This window comes from Pogona vitticeps, chromosome 3 (assembly GCF_051106095.1).
Source record: "Pogona vitticeps strain Pit_001003342236 chromosome 3, PviZW2.1, whole genome shotgun sequence".
Classification (NCBI taxonomy): domain Eukaryota; kingdom Metazoa; phylum Chordata; class Lepidosauria; order Squamata; family Agamidae; genus Pogona; species Pogona vitticeps.
The window spans coordinates 173039645-173061847 of record NC_135785.1 but is presented as its reverse complement, the minus strand read 5'-3'; the positions used below and the strand labels follow the sequence as shown (position 1 = coordinate 173061847).

Below are 22203 nucleotides of genomic sequence, written 5' to 3'. Positions count from 1 at the left end.
ATATATTTTTAAAATTATAATGATTTTGTAAAAGCTTTTTCTTAAATGAAAAGTGGACCAAGCAAACAAACCCCGGAAAAGGTTGATGTGCACCATCTAGAAGCCAACGATTTTAAAAAATAGAACAATTTGAGCTAGGGGGGGCCCTTGGAAATCCTAAGGAGCTTCAAAATTTGGCAAAATCCCCCCCTTTCATAAAGTTTGTGTAACTTGCTGCAGCTTCTTGACAAGGTGTCAGCATTCCTCCTGGGGGAGCAATCAGGCATGTACCACATGACTGAAACACTACCCTGAGACCTTGTTAATTACCCACAATTAGCTGCAGAGAATTATACAAACTTTCCACAAACATGCAGTATTCTGGTGTATATATGCTAACTCTAATGGAACAATCAGTTGGATTAATTAAAAAGTCATTTTTAAAAAGAAACAAAATTCAGAATCTTAATCTTACCTTGATGAATGTTCTGCATCAGAAAGCATGGACTTCAAATCTGAAATGGTCTTTTCCTAGAAATAAAATGAAATAAAATTCTGTAATTAGAAGATAAGTAAAGCATATTCATAGCTTCTTTTTTCCAGGTTTCCCCCTTATCCATAATATTTCATGATATTAAGGTTCAATCCTGATCAGATTTTGCTAGGAGCAAGCATTATGGAATATTGTGCAACTTCCTTTTGAGTAAACAGACATAGAATTGGACTGCACAGGTTTACCATTAGACTTAATAGTAGCTTCCTAAAGATATTTCAGATGAGATAAATGATACAAGAGAAAAGAGGTAACCCTATACTTTTGCAGTGATGTCCAATCTGATCAGAACTGGAATCCCATGATGATGTGTAGAAATGGAAAAAATAATCATTGAGTCAGCTTTGCCCCTCACACCCAACAGAACTATGTTGACCCCTAATGCGGCCTTAATCCAAATCAAGGTTCCCTCAAGTGCATTTGTGTTAGTGGGTGACTCTACAGCAGTTAGAGAGAAAAGGCTCTGAGAGCTTTGTTTGAGTGTCATATGTTTGATCTTGACACAACCAGAAAGCACAATAGTTCGAAATACTACCACCCACCTATAAGAGAAATAAAAACCTTTTGCATCCTTGTTAGCCACCCAAACGTTGGGTGCAAAAGTATGCAGCAACTTGAGGTCTGACTTAATTCAGTATGATTTGTTCACTTTCTTAGAACCTCAACATATATTGAACACTAAAACTATGTTCAGTGGAATTTACTTCTGAGCAAACATGATTAGGATCATGCAGTTATGCCCTGATGGATATATGGCTGGGGCCCAGTCTGGTGTGGGTGGTGTCTCCCTCCCTCCTGGAGCTCGCATCAAACCTTAGTGAGGTGCGGGGAAGTGTGGGGGAGGAAAAGAGGTTACATATAGAGTGGAAAGTTAGGGATAGGGGATTAGATAGGGAACAATGTGAATTTGTGTTTTTTGGGTGTTTTTGTTTTGTGGGATGCACAACAGGACCAAAAAAAAGATGGGATATAGAAAGGATATGGGGAAAAACATAAGGGTGGTTACTTTAAATGTGAAAGGCATAGGGTCTGTAACAAAGAGGAAGAGAATAAAAACATTATTGAAGAAGAATGTGGATATTATTTTTCTACAAGAGACTCATCAATCAAAGGATGGAGTTAATGAACTGAAATTACAAAATATATACATTTATGAAAAAAGATTTGGGACTTCCAAATTCAAAGGTGTAGCGATACTGATTTCTAAACATTGTGAATGTGTGGTAAAAGAAGTAGTAAAAGATAGTAATGGTAGATATTTGATAGTCTAATGGGGGAAGAAGATTATACGTTAGTAAATGGTTATGCACCGAATATGAATCAAGGAGAATTCTATAAAACTGTTGGAGATGTGAGAAGGAAATTGGTACATACTTTCATATGTGGTGGGAATGCAAAAAAGTACAAAGATTCTGGAAACTAATATTTAAAGAACTAAATGACATGTGTGAAAAAGATATAGAATTTAATCCTGAGATAGCTCTATTATCAATATTTGAGAATGTGGAATATGATAAGATCACTAAAGAATTGATTACCAATTTATTAACACCAGCTAGATTAATAATAGCTAGGAATTGGAAATCAAAGTCTGAATTTCAAATGGAAGAATGGTATAATGAAATATGGAACATTGCTATAAATGAGAAGTTAACTTGTAACCTAAAGGTTAAGAAAGGAGAGATGAAAAAGAATAATTTCTATGACATATAGAGCAGATTTCTTGAATATGTGCTAACAAGCGGAAAAGGGAAAGCTCCAAATCAAAAATCAATGCAGTTCTGGAGAACAGGACAATAAAGGAAGAAGAAGAAGAAAGATAGAGGAAGAAGAGGATTATTGCAAGAGGTCCCGACTATGGTGGTAGGGAACACAGTCAATTTGTATTTTGGTTTATTTATTTTATGTTTATGTTGTAGTTAAAATAAAAAAAATAAAAAAAGGATCATCCAGTTATCCATTATGTTGGACTTTCTGAAATACAGAAAGACTATTCTATAGGTGGGGACTGCATTTAACCTTTTGAAGCCCACCAGCAGCTTCACTGCCCCATTATTATTGACAAGCCACCTGCTACCACTGCCATGTTTCTGATAAGAAACATGCTGTGCAGGGATTATTTATCTTGATCCTTACAGGGAGCACATTCCCAGCAACCTGAATGCAACAGTTTCAGTGGAAACACAGTTTCTGCAGTGGTAGCTTCCCAATAAAGGAAGCAAAAATAGCTGGTGGGTTAGTTCCTCTCCATTACGAAAACTAATTATATCTCAATTTTCTGATTAACAAAATATGTCTCGGTAACTTACTGCTACCCTTTTTAACATTTGAAATGCTGGAGCATGATTTAGAACAGCATTTGCACCAGATTCAGATATTTTGCCAACTTATTGTTTTAATGTATGTAAGCATATCAAAGTCTATCCCTAAATTGAACAAAAAGTTACAAAAATCCTAACCCAGCATATGCAGCCTATTAGAATCTGTAAATGGGCTTTCTGTATCACAGCATTAGTAGAAGAAACTAAAATCAAACAGATTCAAAGGTCAGAAATGTGCATATTCTTCTAGCTTATCTCTTAAGGGAGATTTACATTCTCAATTGCCATCTATATCCCAACAGTTATGTGAAAGAGATGTAAATTTCTAAATAATTGACGATATATGATGGATGTGTTATTAAATAAAGTAGGAACTGTAGCTTTCACTGACATGTCTATATGGTATACTGTCAAAAGCTACATGCTTACTATTTAAGAATTAATATTAATTAGTTAATATTAAGAATGAAAAGCATAAATTGTACATCAGAAATCACAATACACAGAAACCTGTTTCAAATCACTTCAGTCTGCCAGGACACTCTTCACAAGATATGGAAGTTGCTATTCTGGACAGGAAATATTATAGAATAATCCTGAGGGAAAGAACTGACATAATAAATATGTTTATATTCTTCCCAACTTACCAGATCTATCTTTTCAGAACAAGGCTCAAATGTAAAAATCTGTCATTCTCTAAATTACCACATGTTGTTCCTCTTTTGTTTCTTTTCATCACTGCTGCTATTCACAGAACCAGGCTTCAAAATGACTGAATACCAAATAGGGGTCTTAAATCATTACTAGGTGTGAAATGCACCACTGTTCTCTTATCTCAGAGCCTTTCATAAATATTTTGCCATGTGATCTCTGCATTCTAACTCTGACAAAGCAGACATATTCTATGACATCTTATGTTAAAATGTAGCAGTTAAATGTTAAGGTGCTGTCTTTTTTTGCTTTTGTTTTGTTTTGTGTTTCTTGTTGAAATGCTTGTACAGACTAATAAGACTACGATTTCAAAATCTACTTATGTAATTCATTTTAAAAAAAAAGCTATGAATCTAGTTATATAAGCATTCAGTTGCTAACCTACTTTTATGACCAAGCTTTCTTCAAGGTTGACTGTTTTCTCTGTTTTTTCTTCCAGCAGATCTTGTAAGGACTCCTTTTCTGACTCCAATTCAGCTATTGTTTCACTGAGTGCACAAATATCTTCTCTTTGGGTAAGATTTTGTTTTGAAAGATTTTCTGGAAATACCATCACAGAGTCTTATTTTATTAATCGACTTAAAATCATCACCCAACATACTATGATCAAGCAAAATCTCTAAAATGTATTCAAACAGATTTAAATATGCAATGAAGATTTTCATCCAGAAGGTCTAGAAGATAACCTCTGGCCAAACTGCAAACTGTTTTTAATTATGACTTTGCGCAGCTGCCTTCAGAAGCAACAACTAGTTAGCTGGTATTTCAAACTGCTACAATTAAGCTTTTGATAGGGGAGAGTGGCCTTGGCTACCAGATGGGAGGTATATAAATCAAATCAATCAATCAATCAATAAGGGTCTCATTACTTAAAAATCAAAACTCCATTGTTAATTGATCTTCACTGGTTCTTGAATGTTTCTGAGCTTGATTCATAGGTTTGGATGGCATTTTTAAAGTTTTGAACACTTTACAGTGAGCATTTCTAAGGGACTACCGGCTTACATATAATTCTATTTGCCCATTAAGATTTTTTGGATGTCATCACCTGAGGTGTCACTGGTGGGAAAACAGGGCATAGTCTTCTTGGTGGTTCAGCGTAGTCCTTGGAACTCTTATTCTTTAAAAGGTGTCTGTGCTCCCGCAAACCTTTAGAAAGGCCACCAATACTGTTTCCTTTTAATTAACTTTTGATATTGTTTAATGCCAGAACACTGTCCATAAAACTGTTGTTTTAATACTGGCTTTCTAGTTTAAATTTTTGCTCTGGACTGGAATTGCAGTTTACCCATCTGCCAGGGGCTAAAAACTGCTGCAATGTGTGCAGGTTTTGGACATGTTTTAGGTCTGGGTATATATGTTCTTATAATGTCCTCAAAACTGCTATCAAATTGGGAAATATAGATTTTCTAAATAAGTAAGTAAATAAACATCACATGTGAGTCCTCAGATCATTTAAAGATTGTTTCTGTGTATTCGCGAAGGCTCCCACGGCCGGGAACTAATGGTTGTTGTGAGTTTTTCTGGCTCCTTTTGGGCTACTCCTGTCCTCTGAAGATGCCGGCCACAGAGACTGGCAAAATGTTAGGAAGAATAACCTTCAGAACAAGATCCCAAAAAACCCACAACAACCATTGTTTCTGTGTGTTTGCAATTGTATTGTTTCTGTGTGTTTGGAACTATATATGGGTCACATCCCAAAGTTTGTTTGCAGCTGCCCTCTGGATGAAACTACCTGGGAAACTGGACTATATTACCCACCAATTAAAAGACTATAAGGTACTGCCATAAACCTTCCACATATACCCAATGTGACATAACTTTTTTTCCTATTTAAATTTCAAATTGCTTTGTTGGCCAGTCAGAGCAAAAATGTGGGCAAGAAATAAATAACAAAAAGTATGGTACTCTTTGAATTTTATTTATACTGTAAAATGTATGGAAAACAATTCAAATGTATTCCAAAAACAGGTGTGGCTCTATCATGTTCCAAATGAAGATTAAAAAACAGTAGAGAGAGAAATGCTTAGTAAATATTTTATTAATGTTACATATTTTAATTAAAACTTTGATTTTTAAACCCAAAGATTGGCATTTATAGCTTACCAATTTTTTCATCCAGGCACATAATTTTTTCTTGAACAAGTTGTAATTCATATTTCTTTTTTGAAAGGTGTCGCTGGGACTCTGCAAGGCTATGCTCTGTTTTTTCATTCAACTTGCTGAATATAAATAAATAAGAAAAAATTAAATGCATTTTTGCACATGAATGTTGCAGTAGTCCTAAAATGGGTGCAGTGATGGATGGAAAGTAGCATGTTGTTGGTAATTACAATTTTACAAGGACTCTTATAAGCATGTAATCAACAGTTAAGAAAACAAATCACAAATACTTTTAAAGAGAGATTTAAGATGGATTACCACAGTGTAATCAGCAGTCACAAACTTAAAGCTGGTGTGTGGGATGAGCATACACAATGAACAACTAAAAAACAAGTGTTAACAAAAAGTACATCATGCAGCATTATACTTTTGACTGGATTATTCAGGATTTTCAACAATAAATTTGGAGATATAAGTACAGGACTCAGTTAAAGATAATGACCAAAAAGAATGATGAATATATGTCTAGATCTCCTAATCAATATTTCTTGCATATTTTATTTACCTCAGTGAAGCATTACATGCTTTTTGCCTGTTTAGCTCACTCTCAGAGTCCACTGCCCTTCTTGCCAATATTTTCATCTCTCTTTCTATAGACTCGATGGTCTCTTTCATCAATGACATCTTTGATATTTGTTCCAATCGTTCATTATCAAGCTAAGGCATTAGAGTGATAAAGAATAATTAAGAATCATGGAAAATGTAATATATCACCTATTCACTTCAAGATATTGTTCCACTTTTCCAGTTTTTTTAAATGCTCTAATACGTATTTCATTTGCCTTTATTCTTCAGACACACATCTGATTTTGATAGGATTTTTTTTGTTCCCCCCCCCCCCCCGAGTTGTGAATTGGTCTGGAAATTCTTGGGGTGTGTGTGTCTCCTATTGGTCTGTTATGGTCAGGCTCATTTTGGGATTGTTTGGACTTTTGGCACTAATAAACTATGAATATCTATCAATATATTTCAAAATACTTTTTTCCTCTTACACTCTGAACATTTAATTCCAGCTCTTCGATTCTCTGTTCCAGGTGAGCTTTCTCATTAAATGCAGTATCCTGAGCGATCTACAATAAATAAATAAATAAACACATAAATAACATAAATCAAATACATTCATTTTCAATAGCATATCATTTAATTTACAGGAGACTAGATACATCCTTTGCTCTACATATGCTGCACAAATTAGTTTGAATGAAAAGGCAAACCTTTAATCTCTCTCTTAAGCTATCACGTTCTGTTGCCATCCTTCGGAAATCAGTAATAGCAGCATCCCTTTCAGTCTCCACTCGTCTTAAGACAGCCTGAGCAGTCAGCATAGTTTTAGAAGCTTTAGGGATTCTGATAGCTTCGTTTCGCAATCGACTTATTTCTTCCTGAGCCTGTTATTTAAAATTAATATTTAAGGATGGATGTTTTTCTTCATGTGAGAAGTTCTAGTACTTGTTAATAGTTACAGCTAAGAGCAAATCACAACTCGGAATAGCAACTTTTAAAAGCACCTCAGTAGCATTAATTACTGTACATGATTAGAAAACTATTTTTGTTACTCATTAATAACAAGCCACTGTACTTTTTAATTTTTAATACACTTTAAAAATACAAGCACTTTCAAAATCCTCTAAAATGATATTAAGCACCAACAATTAGAAAGAATTGCACCAAAAATGTAATGTTACTAGCAGTCAATGCATTACTTTTATGTAAAAAGCAGGCATATTGATAGCATCATTAGCCAAAAAGAATGCATTACAGATACCATAATCACTTGTAACATGTCACTTCCGAGTTCCAAAGGCAAGCAACTTTCAGTAAAGCCTCCTGAAATGATTTTAGGGGAAATAGTTTCAAACTAATATAATATTTTACCATTTAATCAGAAATTGTTCTTATGAAAATGCTCCATACATCTATAAAAGTTACCTGATCATAAAGACAGATAATTTTGTCTCTTTCTGCTGTAAGAACCTTGATGTTGCCCTGCATTTCTGCTAAATGACGTTCATTTTTTTCTAATATTGCTTTATATTCTTCCCGTTCTCTCAAGATCTGCAGAAATTCTGGATCGGAATTACTTCTCTAAACATTTAATGAGGAAAAATAGAATTCATTTTCCAGTCCTTTGTATTTATATAAGTTTTTTATCACAAAAAAATCAGAAACACAGCAGTTCAGTTAGATCAGTTTTCAGTTCAATTAGATCAGTTTTGTTTCAGCAGTGATAAAGACAAAAACCCCAACCCCAAAAGCATTGCCATATCTTTCTGACCAATTTACCTCAGCTTAGGTTTTTATGGATACAATCTACTTCTTCAGACATACTTTTGATGTTTGAAGAACTTTTCTGAAGAATTGGATTGTAATCCACCAAAGATCACATTGAAATAAATGAAAGTACTGTACAGTATTAAATCCAGATTATTTCTGGGTCATATTGCTACTGATGATGACTTTTGATTATACTATTTTACATTCTTCACAAAGGCTATAAGTGCAGTTTACATGATTCCAAACACTAAACTACAGTAGAACTGTGGTATCCGGGGGGGGGGGGGGGGCAGGTTCCAAGCTCCACCCCTGAATGAAACCCATGGAAAAGACATAACATGGTCTCTGGCACCCTCTAGTGGCCAGTTCTGGTAATTATATTGTGGAAGTACATATTTCTGGGTATTTCCATTTAATATTTTTAATATTTTCAGACTATGAATACTGATACCATGGATACAGGGATCCTACTGTATTCTGGAATGTCTTCTTGATGAGACATTGTTTATAATATGATCTACTCAGTCAAAATGTCTACATAAGTATTTAAATAGTGAGATATCTTAAGACTGTGTGACTAAGACACATTTCATAATGATGGAAATGATGAAATGTCTTCTAATCCAGCTTCTTCTCAATAAAAGAATCATCACTAACCTTGCTATCTCAATAGTATGCCATAAACAGACTGTTTTTATACTAGAAAACAGCACCTATATTCGTTGTTGTTGTTTAGTCATTAAGTTATGTCCGACTCTTTGTGACCCCATGGGCCAGAGCACGCCAGGCCCTCCTGTCTTCCACTGCCTCCCGGAGTTGGGTCAAATTCATGTTGGTTGCCTCGGTGACACTGTCCAACCATCTCATCCTCTGTCGTCCACTTCTTCTCTTGCCTTCACACTTTCCCAACATTAGGGTCTTTTCCAGGGAGTCTTCTCTTCTCATGAGATGGCCAAAGTATTGGTGCCTCAGCTTCAGGATCTGTCCTTCCAGTGAGCACTCAGGGTTGATTTCCTTCAGAACGGATAGGTTTGTTTTCTTTGCAGTCCAGGGGACTTTTAAGAGTCTCCTCCAGTACCACAGTTCAAAAGCATCAATTCTTCGGCGGTCAGCCTTCTTTATAGTCCAGCTCTCACTTCCATACATTACTACTGGAAAAACCATAGCTTTGACTATGCGGACCTTTGTTGGCAAGGTGATGTCTCTGCTTTTTAATATGCTGTCTAGGTTTCTCATTGCTTTCCTCTCAAAAAGCAGGTGTCTTTTAATTTTGTGGCTGCTGTCACCATCTGAAGTGATCATGGATCCCAGACAAGTAAAATCTGTTGCTGCCTCCATATCTTCCCCTTCTATTTGCCAGGAGGTGATGGGACCAGTAGCCACGATCTTAGTTTTTTTGATGTTGAGCTTCAGACCATTTTTGGCGCTCTCCTCTTTCACCCTCATTAAGAGGTTCTTTAATTCCTCCTCACTTTCTGCCATCAGAGTGGTATCATCTGCATATCAGAGGTTGTTGATATTTCTTCCGGCATTTTAATTCCGGTTTGGGATTCATCCAGTCCAGCCTTTTGCATGATGTATTCTGCATATAAGTTAAATAAGCATAGGGACAATATAGTACAGCCTTTGCTTTGTCGTACTCCTTTCCCAATTTGAACCAATCAGTTGTTTCATATCCAGTTCTAGCTGTTGCTTCCTGTCCCACATATAGAGTTCTCAGGAGATAGATAAGGTGGTGAGGCACTCCCATTTCTTTAAGAAATTGCCATAGTTAATTGTGGTCCACACAGTCAAAGGCTTTTGCATAGTCAATGAAGCAGAAGTAGATGTTTTTCTGGAACTCTCTGGCTTTCTCCATAATCCAGTGCATGTTAGCAATTTCGTCTCTAGTTCCTCTGCCCCTTCAAAATCCAGCTTGTACTTCTGGGAGTTCTTCGTCCACATATTGCTGAAGCCTACCTTGGAGGATTTGGAACATAAACTTGCTAGTGTGTGAAATGAGTGCAACTGTATGGTATTGGAGCATTCTTTGGCACTGCCCTTCTTTGGGATTGGGATATAAACTGATCTTTTCCAATCCTCTGGCCGCAGCTGAGTTTTCCAAACTTGCTGGCATATTGAGTGTAGCACTTTAACAGTGTCATATTTTAAGATTTTAAATAGTTCAATTGGAATGCCATCACCTCCATTGGCTTGTTGTTAGCCATGCGTTCTAAGGCCCACTTGACTTCGCTCTTCAGGATGTCTGGCTCAAGGTCAGCAACCACACTATCTGGGTTGTCCAGGTCATCCAGATCTTTCTAGTATAATTCCTCTGTGTATTCTTGTCACCTCTTCTTGATGTCTTTTGCTTCTGTAAGGTCCCTACCATTTTTGTCCTTTATCATGTCCATCTTTGCACAAAATGTTCCTTTAATATTTCCAATTTTCTTGGAACAGATCTCTGGTTTTTCCCTTTCTATTATTTTCCTCTATGCACTGTTCATTTAAGAAGGCCCTCTTTCTCTCCTTGCTATTCTTTGGAAATCTGCATTCAATTTTCTGTAGCTTTCCCTATCTCCCTTACATTTTGTTTCCCTTCTCTTCTCTGCTATTTGTAAGGCCTCATTGGACAGCCACTTTACTTTCTTGCATTTCTTTTTCTTTGGGATGCTTTTTGTTGCTGCTTCCTGTACAATGTTACGAGCCCCCATCCATAGTTCTTCAGGCACTCTCTCTACCAAATCTAGTTCCTTAAATCTATTCTTCACTTCCACTGTGTATTCATTCATAAGGGATTTGGTTTAGATTATACCTGACTAGCCCAGTGGTTTTTCCTACTTTCTTCAGTTTAAGCTTGAATTTTGCTATAAGAAGCTGATGATCAGAGCCACAATCAGCCCCAGGTCTTTTTTTCTGACTATATAGAGCTTCTTCATCTTTGGCTGCAGAGAACATAATTAATCTGATTTTGGTATTGGCCATCTGGTGATTTCCATGTGTAGAGTCACCTCTTGTGTTGTTGGAAAAGAGTGTTTGTGATTACCAGCTTGTTCTCTTGGCAAAACTCTATTAGCCTTTGCCATGCTTCGTTTTGAACTCCAAGACAAAACTTGTTGTTCCTTTTATCTCTTGACTCCCTACTTTAGCATTCAAGTCCCCTATAATGACAAGAACATCTTTCTTTGGTGTTCAGTTCTAGAAGGTGTTGTAAGTCTTCATAAAATTGGTCTATTTCAGCCTCTTCAGCATTGGTGGTTGGTGCATAAACTTGGATTACGGTGATGTTGAAAGGTCTGCCTTGGATTCGTACTGAAATCATTTTATCATTTTTGAGATTGTATCCCAGGGACGTGGTGGCGCTGTGGGCTAAACCTCAGAAGCCTGTGCTGCAGGGTCAGAAGACCAAGCAGTTGTAAGATCAAATCCACGTGACGGAGTGAGCGCCCGTGGCTTGTCCCAGCTCCCGCCAACCTAGCGGTTCGAAAGCATGCAAATGCAAGTAGATAAATAGGGACCACCTCGGTGGGAAGGTAACAGCATTCCGCGTCTAAGTCGCACTGGCCATGTCACCATGGAAGATTGTCTTCGGACAAAAACGCTTGCTCTATGGCTTGGAAACGGGGATGAGCACCGGCCCCTAGAGTCGAACACGACTGGACAAAAAATTGTCAAGGGGAACCTTTACCTTTACCTATCCCAGTATAGCTTTTCCCACTATTTTGTTGACTATGAGGGCTACTCCATTCCTTCTATGGGATTCTTGTTCACAATAGTAGATATAATAATTGTCTGAATTGAATTCGCCCATTCCAGTTTAGTTCACTGACACCCAGGATGTCAATGTTTATTCTTGCCATCTCCTGTTTGACAACATCCAGCTTCCCAAGGTTCATAGATCTTACATTCCAGGTTCCTATGCAGTATTTTTCTTTGCAGCATCGGACTTTCCTTTCACAGAATAAGTCCCAATGCCTTGCTTCTGGGTAGATATTAAAAGACTATATTGTGCAGATTAAATTACATACATCAAAATATATATGTACTTTGAAAGTGATCCACAAGTCAGCTTCTAGTAAATGCATAAAATCCATATTTAAAATAGGTTAGATGATTTACCTGAAGCGGAGAGGAAGCTTTGGAAACAGAACAAGAGGGTTTGCGTTTAGGACTTAAAGAAGTTTTATGAAGCATCTTCCAATGCTGAGCTTCAGTTTTATAATAATCTCTCTCATCTTCTATTGTCTTTATAACATTATGGTGCCGTGAGGACTGCCTCTCTTGTGTTTTTTCAGTGTCCATAAGAGCCTTTCAAATGCCAAAATTAGAAGCATTATTATAACTCTTGCAGCTAATCCCAACATATTTTCTAAGGAAAAATACAGTACAAATTTTTACTAAGTAATGTTTTTCTATCCAAACTAAAAGACAATAATGTGAAGCTGATCTCATAATCATGATTAGAGAGCAAGGAAAAGCACATGATAGTCTAACTGAATCATCTACAGAGATAGATCACTATTAATATTAAGTAAAAACATCAGAACAGGAGAAAACAACTCTGTCTCATTCCAGAGAGCCATGGCTTCATTGTTTGCTCTGTTCTCATTCTCAATTTAATACAAAATTTCCTAGTTTATCAAACCAGAGTTTGTCGGGATGTTTGAATCGAGGAACAATGGTTTGAACATACAATACAAAGGAGAACAGCAAGCCATCATTTGGTTCTGAATTGTAACTCCACGTTTTCAATTCAAACATCACAGGAAACAACAATTATAAGAGTAGGAAGTCTATATGAAATCAGGAACATGAAAGGAGAAAGAGGAGGACAAAAAGGTAGTAGGAAGAGGCTAGCTTGTAATATTAAATACAATTTTATTCCCAACTAGAGCAGACCCATTGAAAACAATGACATTAATGCTAACTAATAAGTTTCATTTGTCCAGTGTGTATTCTAGATAGGATGGTGAGAGAAATGTGATATATGATTAGCTTTTTCATGTTTGTCACCTCTCATGCATACAATTAAGGGCTATAATATATACATAAACCTGTCTTTCTTGAAATCCTTTCTGAAAATGCACCTCTTTCATGAAGTCCAGCCCTTCCCTGCATGTTCCCATTAATGTAGCTCCCGTTAGGCCAGAGTTAGTTCATTTCATTAAACAAAACCATCTGCTCAGAAGTCTTGCCCTCCCTAGTGAGGCAAGAGGTGAGGGGAAAGGTGCTTTGTGTGTGCATGCATGTACTCAACTGGTCTTTCCTTTCTGCATTGGTTCGAAGTAATCATACACTTTAAACCAAAGGAAAAGGATATGATTTTTTAAAAAGTAGAAGGGTCTCTGATGTGAGTTAAACTGAGGATTCTGGGCTGATTTATATTTCTTGTTGCACTATATGATCAAGGGGAAAATGTGAATCCGACTGACCTAAACCTTGTTCTGATATGTTTACTTAATATTAATAGTGATCTATCAGATGATTCAGTGAAACTAGCGTGCTTTTCCATGCTCTCCAGTCAGGCTCTAATTGAGATAATTAGGATTCTAAACAGCATTAGATAAAAATGAAAATGTAAGGATGAACTTCATTGTTCAGAATAAGGCCATTCCACATACAGAACAGCTCCTTTTTTTAATGTGGTAGAATGGGAAGGATAAACTTGGAGAACAGAGAGTCATTTGGATCCACCAATCTCAAAGGATATAAACAGGGATGTGCCTTCTGAGGGCAGGAACTTGCTAACAAGATCTGATGCCAAACATATAGATTGTGTTTTCAACCTCCATAGGGAGCAAGAGACAAGGCTGTACTTATCTCCTTGGCAGAATGTTTTCAATTAATTTATTGGGGAGAGTACACATGGTTGCATAGTACATATCAGTCTTCTTAATCTAAAATGCTTTTTGCAATATAAAAATGACTTGGCTGAACCAATAAAAGCAGTCATTTGTAACTTACGGATCTAAGAATGTTGATTGTATGTTCCAGTTTCCGTATAGTATTTTGCTGGCATTTAATCTGCGACTAAAATTAGAAGAAAAATATTTACATGTAAGAAATCAGTGTCCCACTCATTCTTGTTCCCAAATGTGCAAGAACCACAGAATCATATTCTACATATTTAACAGCAGATGTACCCTGCCTTGATAATTTATTTAGAAGGATCATGCTTTCTCATGCAAATTAAGGCACTTTATATCCTTTGACAAGTCATGAACTGTAACTAAAGGAATTTATGAATAAGAGAGATATGGTGTTCAGCAAGGAAATATGAAGTAAACATGCACAAGCTGACATCAAGAAAGCACAGATCAAAGCCATGTCAAGTATCTGGAATTATAATGATTTATTTGATCTGTTGATCATAATAAAGATTTATCTACACTTTATGCTAAACATCAGAATAGTCTGACAGCCTCAGAAAGACTATTAATAGCAGTTGCTATTAATGCACATCTGTGTAATGATACTGCATAGACAATATAAGGTGAAGTGTAATACTGTATAGAGGAATACAGCTATCTGTCATGTAACATGTTGCATAAGCACTGTGCTGCAAATTCAAATACATATGCAGTGTGCTACTCCATTTAATTCTGCTCCTTAGGCAGGCATGGGTTTAGCTTGCACCATTTTGAGGACTGAATTTGGGAACACAGCATTTATTTTTGTCTGTTTCCAATCAACTACATGGAAAGTGAGAAAAGAGAAAGTAGAGACTGAACTTCTCTCCTTTATTTTAATTACTGTCTGGCATCTCACTCCAAGCTATCTTTCAAATAGCATGGTAACTACGGGGTTATTGTCATGCCTGGCAAATGAACTGAGATGTAAGTACATGACACCAGATTTCATTTTCAAGGCAAGGAGGAAAATGATTTTCAGTGTTAACATCCATTACCTGTTCAAACATCTATACATCTTCTCAGCCATTATTTGTCATGGCTTACTTGAAAAACCCAAAATAGTTTGACTGGTGGATCCTGAATTGTGACTGCAGAGGCACCAGTTTACATGGTGATATTATTTGGTGGTTAAACTTACATCTCACTTTTCCCTCCAAAAAAACTCAAGTAGGGTTGTATGATTCTTCTCATGCTAGTTTACCTTCAGTAATGTTCCAGAGAATAGTACTGGAGCCATCTGTGTTGGCCCCCTGGCACGTTTCCTCTCCAGTGCTATTTAATATCTACACAAAGCCACTATATGTATTGACTTGATAATTCAAAGTCAATTAATAAAATATAAATTCATAACAATTCAGTTGCAAAAGCATTTCAAACATTATGTGAAAATTAGTTCCACATATGTGAACTCTTACAACTACACAGAGCATTCAACAGTGTTAGATTATGTCCAGAGCCTCTCCAGCTAAAAAAACAATCACGTGGAAAAAGCAGATTATGAAAGGACTACACTTTTAAAGCATTTCATTTAATAGTATAAGAACCTTAGCTTCTGAAAGTTCCTGGTCAGCACTCTCCAATGCAAATTCTTTTTCTTTTTCCAGTTCTTCTGCTATCTTGTCTATATACTTGAGTTCTTGACACAGATATTCATTTTCAGTGGCCAGATTGTCCACTTGAGTTGCTACTTCCACCTTTCTCTCAAGCAGTTTCATAACATGGTTTTCCAAATCAAGTTTTTTTACTGTTAGATGTTCGATCTGGATTATTAAAAAAAAAAGAGGATAAAAAAATAAAAAAAAATCTTTCCTCTGAAATCTTTCCAGAATTGAGTACAGTGAGTATGTATAAGACTCCCTAGTGATGAGGAGATTCATGGGAATCCTGCCCTTGATTAGGGTGAAGTCTATTGAAAGAGAGTTCAGACATGATTAAGAGACTAAAAGATAGCTCAGTGGTTTAGGTATCTGACTGCAGAGCCAGAGTTGAGAGTTCATTTCCCCACAGTGCTTCTTTCACAGGGGCTGAACTCAATGACCCTTCCAGCTCTGCAGTTCTAAGATTATTATTAGTAGTAGTAAACTAAGTCAATCTATCAATGATAAAGTACAAGGAATATCTTGTAAGAAGTAGTGGTGCTGGTTTATTGGCAGGCAGTTTTTGTAGTTTGCATGGCTCATGTCCTGCTGCTAACCTTGAAGGCCCAAAGCCATGCTACCTAATTTGGATACCTTGCTCTCTAGTCTAAGAGAAAAGGCTGTCTGGATTTACAGTATTTACAGTGATTGTAGTGTATTCAGTCAGTGTTACTTAATGATGTGGATGGAAAATTTTCTGCTGAAAATTAACTAAGATGGAATATTTTCTAGAAAAATTCCAGTCTGGAAATTTTCCTATTTGTAAAAAAAACTCAATTGTTTCATAAAAGTAATCAGTAATAATGAAGGAATGCTAAGTTGCCTCAATATGAAACTGAATCAAATGGTGCAGATGATGTATAGGCAGTGATGGTGAAACTGGAGTTAAGTTGTAACCCTATGACCTCAGCAAAGAGAGCTGAACTAGTACTGCATAAAATACAACTGTACTGAATGTACTAAAATTAGTGGGCCAATTGTTTAAGTTCAAACAAACAGTGGCTGAAATTATGTTGTATAGTTACTTTTATGCTACATCAGAGGAGAACCAAACCTCCAGATGTCTTAGACCACAATTTCCATAATCCCTTTACCATTGACCATATGACTATGGCTTCTGGGAGTTCCAAAATATCTGAAAAGTTAAATATTTCCTATATCAGTGGTTCTTAACGTGGGCAATAATGCCCCCCAGGGGCGATTTCATTTTTCAGGGGGGCGGTAGAACGAAAAGGGGCGGTGTGGGGGCGAAAGAACAGAAGGGGGAGGTAGGGGGGCACTGGAGTGAGCCAAACCTGTGAAGGTGACTGCAGCCGCAGTGCTGGCAGTAGATCCGGTGCTTCTGCTGCCGCCAGATGATCCAGTTCTTTCTACTTGCCACGTCTCACCTTTCTCCTTTAGGGGAGCACTGAGTGTGGATTGGGTAGAAGGAAAGGGTCTTTTGGGTTCTCATCCTCGCCCTGTGAAGCGCTGCCTCACACCCGGGTGGGGAGGGAGACTAGGTAGGTAGGTAGGTAGGTAGGTAGGTAGGTAGGTAGGTAGGTAGGTAGGTAGGTAGGTAGGTAGGTAGGTTAGGTAGGTAGGTAGGTTAGGTAGGTAGGTAGGTAGGTAAGATATCATCACCTCAGGGAGGGGGGCAATGCTAACTTCCTCAACGGCTCAAGGGGGCGTTTCTTTCAAAAGGGTTAAGAACCACTGTCCTATATAAGCTCTACCTCAGTGTAACAAAGCTCTCAAGTATAAAGCAGCTGGATGGTGAATTTAATTATTTATTTCATACCTTTGTATACTGCCCAATTTAGTGATGTGCACTACTCTGGGTGTTTAAACCCAGCCTCCCTCTCCCCAGATTAGAAAAAAACAACAAAATCAGGATAACACCAGCTCTTGGGATATGTGAGACAATGACTTCTCATGGGTCTAATGTGCTGCATTGTTTATAAATCCAAGTAATGCACAGATTACAAAAAAAAATTGTAGGACCAATCTACAAGTAACTTCTGTGTAAGAGCTGGCTCATTAGTGATTTATACAAGGCAGAAGGATAGAGAAAAATTTAACTGGCAACAAAAACAGGCAGGAGAAGGAATTCAAACTCTCTCACATACCCCCATTGCCCCTTTGTTTACCTGCTGGAAGAGTTCCAAACTAGAAGCAAACCTATCAGCAAACAATACCAAAACAAAGCAGCAACAAAAATGGGGCACAGCAGCTTGAGGGAAATAAGAGAGAAGCAGACAAGGAGGTAGTTCACATCCCTCCTTTGACTTACTAAGTGCTTTCAAACTGCCTATCTACTAAAGTTGGGTCATACCAGCAATATGTGTAGCTGTGCTGGACAGCAAAGAATTACATTTCGAATCTGAATTGAAATGATGTATTCAAAAGTTGTCCCTAATGGATTCATGTCAACTTTTACATTTATAGGGAGGACCTGTTAGTGGATAGGGATACTAAGTCATAATAACAAAATGTCATCCCAGGTTAATTAAATGTTGTTATATAAGTCCCATCATTTCTCAAATGCCCTGATTTTGTTCTGGTTTCTTTTCAGGAACAGAAAACCATAATCTCACAGCAGACCAATTTTGCTTAAATAAATGTTGTAATATAATGTATTACGATCTGACCATTACAAATTGATAAAAGTACAAAAATGTGACCTTTGACTGCAGTTTTTGATCGACTTTTTTGTTGTTGCAAGGACTATCTTCTGATATTAGAGTTTTCTCACTTTGAGAAAATGGATCTCTTAACACATTTTCTTCTTTTGTTGTCACTTTCTAGAGAAATAAGACAAAAAACCATTTCACTCTATTGTGTTTCTCATTCCTACATTCAGCAGAAAGATACATGAATTGCTCCCCCAAACCAGTAGCCTTTATTGGCTGAACAAAAACAACAACAAATACTTATGGGGTAAAAAAAGGATTTATTTGCAATTAGCTGTAAGTTGTTTATTTGAAAGTAAATCTATGAAGAAAATGAGAAATTTGGAAACATGGAATCAATCTTGAAAAATCAGAGTTCTCTGTGTGTGTCTGGGAAAGTTGGCTGAGAGTTGTAACCATCGGTGTCTGTTCCGTAACAAGGAGGGGGTAAGATCTATAGCTTTTCAGTGAGACCTTTAAGGCCAAGCCAGCTGGTTCCCTGACTCCCTGTATGTAAAGTATAACTAATGGTTATTGTTCCTCTAAGCTCTTTAGTTCTCAAACTGTGGGATGTAAAGAATAAGATAAAGACTTGTGTATTGCTCCAGAATACAGCAGATACCATGGTCTTAAGTTATAGGAAGATCACTTTTGTTTAAAGTTTAAGAAGAGCTTCTCAGTGGGCAAGAGTAATTTGACAATGGAACCAATAATTTAGAAGAGATATGGGCTTGTTGTTCCTGGATGTTTACAAGAAGAGGTTGGACAGCCACTAGAGTTACTTTAGCCCTGGATTTCTTGCACTGACCAGGAAGCTGAACCAGAGTCCACGTCTGTGATACTTGGTGAGTGTGCACAGGATAGCAAGTCAAACTGATTGCCACTGCTGCTGAATTATTTCCTCTTACTAAAATATTTAAAGACAGGAAAATAGGGTTTATAGTAAATTGTAAAAACACTGAAGTTAATTATTTAGATACATTACCACAGTAAATCGACGTTACTTGTCCCATGTTTCATAATCCATAACAGCTAGAAATAATATATACTAACTTCTCAGGGACTCTTAATTTAAAAAATACAGTGATTGATAATATCTTTTAGAAAAAATAAGGAAAACTGATTGTTCAATGGAACCATTATAATGACCAATAGCAAGTCTGGGTAAAATATCATTAAAATTTGCCAGATATTTGATTATTATTAATAATGAATCTGATGTTTAAACCAGATATAACTCGTGCAACAGTCCCTTTGTACACCTGCTTACATGAAGTCCAACCACCTAAGAAAGGGAACAGTTGTTCAACGAAGCTGTCACTATGCCAACAGATAGACACATCTGCCTGAGGCCCCATGGTAAACTCACAGAAAGCCCCATGTATGTAAAGTACTGTACAACTAATAGTTACTGTTCCTCTAAGCTCTTTGGTTCCCAAAATGTGGGATGTAAAGAAATTCTAAGGGCAGTATGACACAAGAGATGCTCATCTTCTTTATACTTCTTTTTGTATCGCAAGTTACATTTTTAGTTTTTTCGGGGATAACAAAAGTTACTTGGATGTATTTATTAAACTTAATATAACATACTAAATTTCTGCATTTATTTTTAATTTTAAACTATGATGTAAATGTTATGTCAAAAGGAGTTTGAAGTATGACTATACGTAAGTAAGTTTAAATGAATCAGATACAATGTAAGCAGGCAGGCTTCATGCACCCTTTGTTATAATTAAAATTAGTTTGAAATTTACTATACAAAATGTAAACATTTGATAATGAATTACTTTTAAAAACTAAACTAGAATTTCAGTAAATTCCATTTATAATATTTAATAAATATGATACCCATGTATCACATATACATTTTAGATTGTTTTGTAGGCTTTTGCACTTTGTCAGACAACACAGGATGTCAGTCACCATGGCAGTAGTATTTGTTTTGATTTAGAATTCAGCTGTTTTAACATTCAGGATAATGCCGTCAAGGGATGTCCCTCAATGCGACAAATATATTTATTTTTTGAATAATGCTATTCACAGAAACTCCTTAGATCTGTCAAAAGTATTTTATAGGATTAAAAATGTTTCTTAAAATGATCCCAATGGAAGAATATCCCCCAAGTATAAGTACAAGGGTGGGCCCTTCTTGTCGATGCTCTTCTTTGTCTGCCAACTCCGGGCCCCAAAAATGCCACTTACCAACCTTTACGGGATTTTCAGGGTCACAACCTGATTAGCCCTGAGGAGTTCATAAAACGAAGGAGTCCCCATTTCAGCCATACCTATTGCCCCAATTCCTCCACTCTCTTGTCATTAATCCCAAAACTTCTAGAAATACCTCAGCAGCCTGCCTGGCACTCTCTTTGTACCTTGGCGTGAAAATCTGTTTTTTTCTTCTTGCGCCCAGGGTACCTTCTGGAGGTCATGCTGGCAGCGAAACTGTTCGCTCCAGAAAGACTCCTGTTTGCCTTTCCAAAGCGTTTCGGGCTGTTTTCTCCACCTGACCCGCCGCTTCACCTTCTTTTTCCCTCTCCAGCCCGGGCAGCCCAATGAGCCGTCCGGGGCAACACTCGCCTCCCCCTCTCTGCCCGGTCACACCTGGGCAAGGCGGGGGCCGGCAGAGGCAACCATAAACCCACCTAAACTAGGGAGGGGGTCCCTCTTTCCTGCCCGGCCCCCTTGACGTCCGGCCCCACAATGATTCAAAACAACAACAAAAGTCCAGTTCTGCCCCCAAGGTTCTCTTCGGGACTGCTTGCCGCCTCATGGAACGAGCGGCCACAATAATGTCTTCTTCTTCGCTTGGCTTCGCCCCGCCTCTCAACGTCGCCTTAGCAACACAGCGTCTCGCTCTCTTCGCCACCCTCTTCCTCCCCCCCCCGCCTCCTTGGGCTCTCGTTACCTGTAAGCTTTTTTTTTTTTTAAAGTCTCGCGGGGGTCCCTCTTCTAACCCCTCCCTCGCCTTCACGGTGGCGCGCACGCGCGGCGGCTCTCCCGCCTGGACAACCGTCGCTGGCGCTCGAACGCCGCGCGGCGACCAGGAGGGATGGGTCGTCGTCTGTCTTGTCTTCCAGTTCCTCGCGGAGTTCTAGTGAGGGAAGGAGGAAGGGCGCCGGAGTGGCCGCCCGGTCGGAGGCGAGCCCGAGTGGGAAGGGACGGGGGTGGGGTCGCTGTGGCGGTGGAGACGTTCTCACATCACCTCGGGGGTCTGCCTCAGCATGGGTTCCCCGCCATAGAAGCGTCTGGTTTTGTGCCCTTTTGGATAATATGTTTACGCTGTTGGGAAATAGAAAACGCGAAATTGACAATGTTGAGGCTTCGTGCGGCTTTTGTTGTTTAGTCGTTAAGTCGTGTCCGACTCTTTGTGACCCCATGGACCAGAGCACGCCAGGCCCTCTTATCTTCCACTGCCTCCCGTTGTTGGGTCAAATTCATCTTGGTGACACTGTCCAACCATCTCCTCCTCTGTCGTCCCCTTCTCCTCTTGCCTTCACGTTTTCCCAACATCAGGGAAAGCCTGGGCTAACACCGTAAGGCGGAATAATAATGAAAATTGAATACTGTAATAGAAGCTCCAGATTCTTTTAAATCAAAAGGGCTACATTTTAAAAGAAGATGTTGAATCATCTGTTCAATTTTGACAACTGATTAAATCTATAGAAGAGTATTTTGAGAAAGCCTCTGCTCCCTCACCTATATTTTTGTGAAACTCTAGGCACCCATAGAATTGATTAATCGTTGTGAAAAAAGATTAACCTATGATCTGTTCTCTTCTTTCTGAAGTGAAAACTATCTTGGATGTCTTATTACCAAGAACTGCAGACCATTTCCCCATTGTTTCTCAAATACAGTACATCCTTTTTCTTTAACACTTTCTTTGTTGTTGCTACTTGCTAGTGAACAGAATTCTGCTAGCTATGAATGGACGTGGCATTGTGGGACACAAGGATCATGCGGTGGGTTTTCCAAAAATAAAATAATGAAAACAATTCCCGAGCCAGGTTTTATTTCATACTCGTA

At 37.9% G+C, this 22203-nt stretch overlaps 1 protein-coding gene across 4 annotated transcripts in view; it reads right to left on the bottom strand.

Annotated features, from left to right (window-relative positions):
• Positions 1 to 21062, bottom strand: part of TSGA10 (testis specific 10) — a 35333-nt gene extending 14271 nt beyond the window's left edge. For 2 of the 4 annotated variants that reach the window (XR_013543496.1, XM_078390324.1), the window contains exons 1-12: positions 20553 to 20741; positions 18193 to 18312; positions 15437 to 15652; positions 13945 to 14010; positions 12100 to 12288; positions 7657 to 7812; positions 6942 to 7115; positions 6720 to 6797; positions 6233 to 6384; positions 5671 to 5786; positions 3950 to 4104; positions 455 to 510 (exon numbers count right to left, since the gene is read on the bottom strand). Coding sequence is in view for 3 of the 4 variants with exons in the window: in XM_078390324.1 (XP_078246450.1) it covers positions 455 to 510; positions 3950 to 4104; positions 5671 to 5786; positions 6233 to 6384; positions 6720 to 6797; positions 6942 to 7115; positions 7657 to 7812; positions 12100 to 12288; positions 13945 to 14010; positions 15437 to 15652; positions 18193 to 18312; positions 20553 to 20609 (1535 nt within the window). In the remaining variant the exon portion in view is untranslated. Of the gene's footprint in view, positions 1 to 454; positions 511 to 3949; positions 4105 to 5670; positions 5787 to 6232; positions 6385 to 6719; positions 6798 to 6941; positions 7116 to 7656; positions 7813 to 12099; positions 12289 to 13944; positions 14011 to 15436; positions 15653 to 18192; positions 18313 to 20552; positions 20742 to 20822 lie in introns of those variants that run through there. The other 2 variants (XM_078390326.1, XM_078390325.1) reach the window with 2 other exon arrangements.
• Positions 21063 to 22203: the final 1141 nt, after the last annotated feature.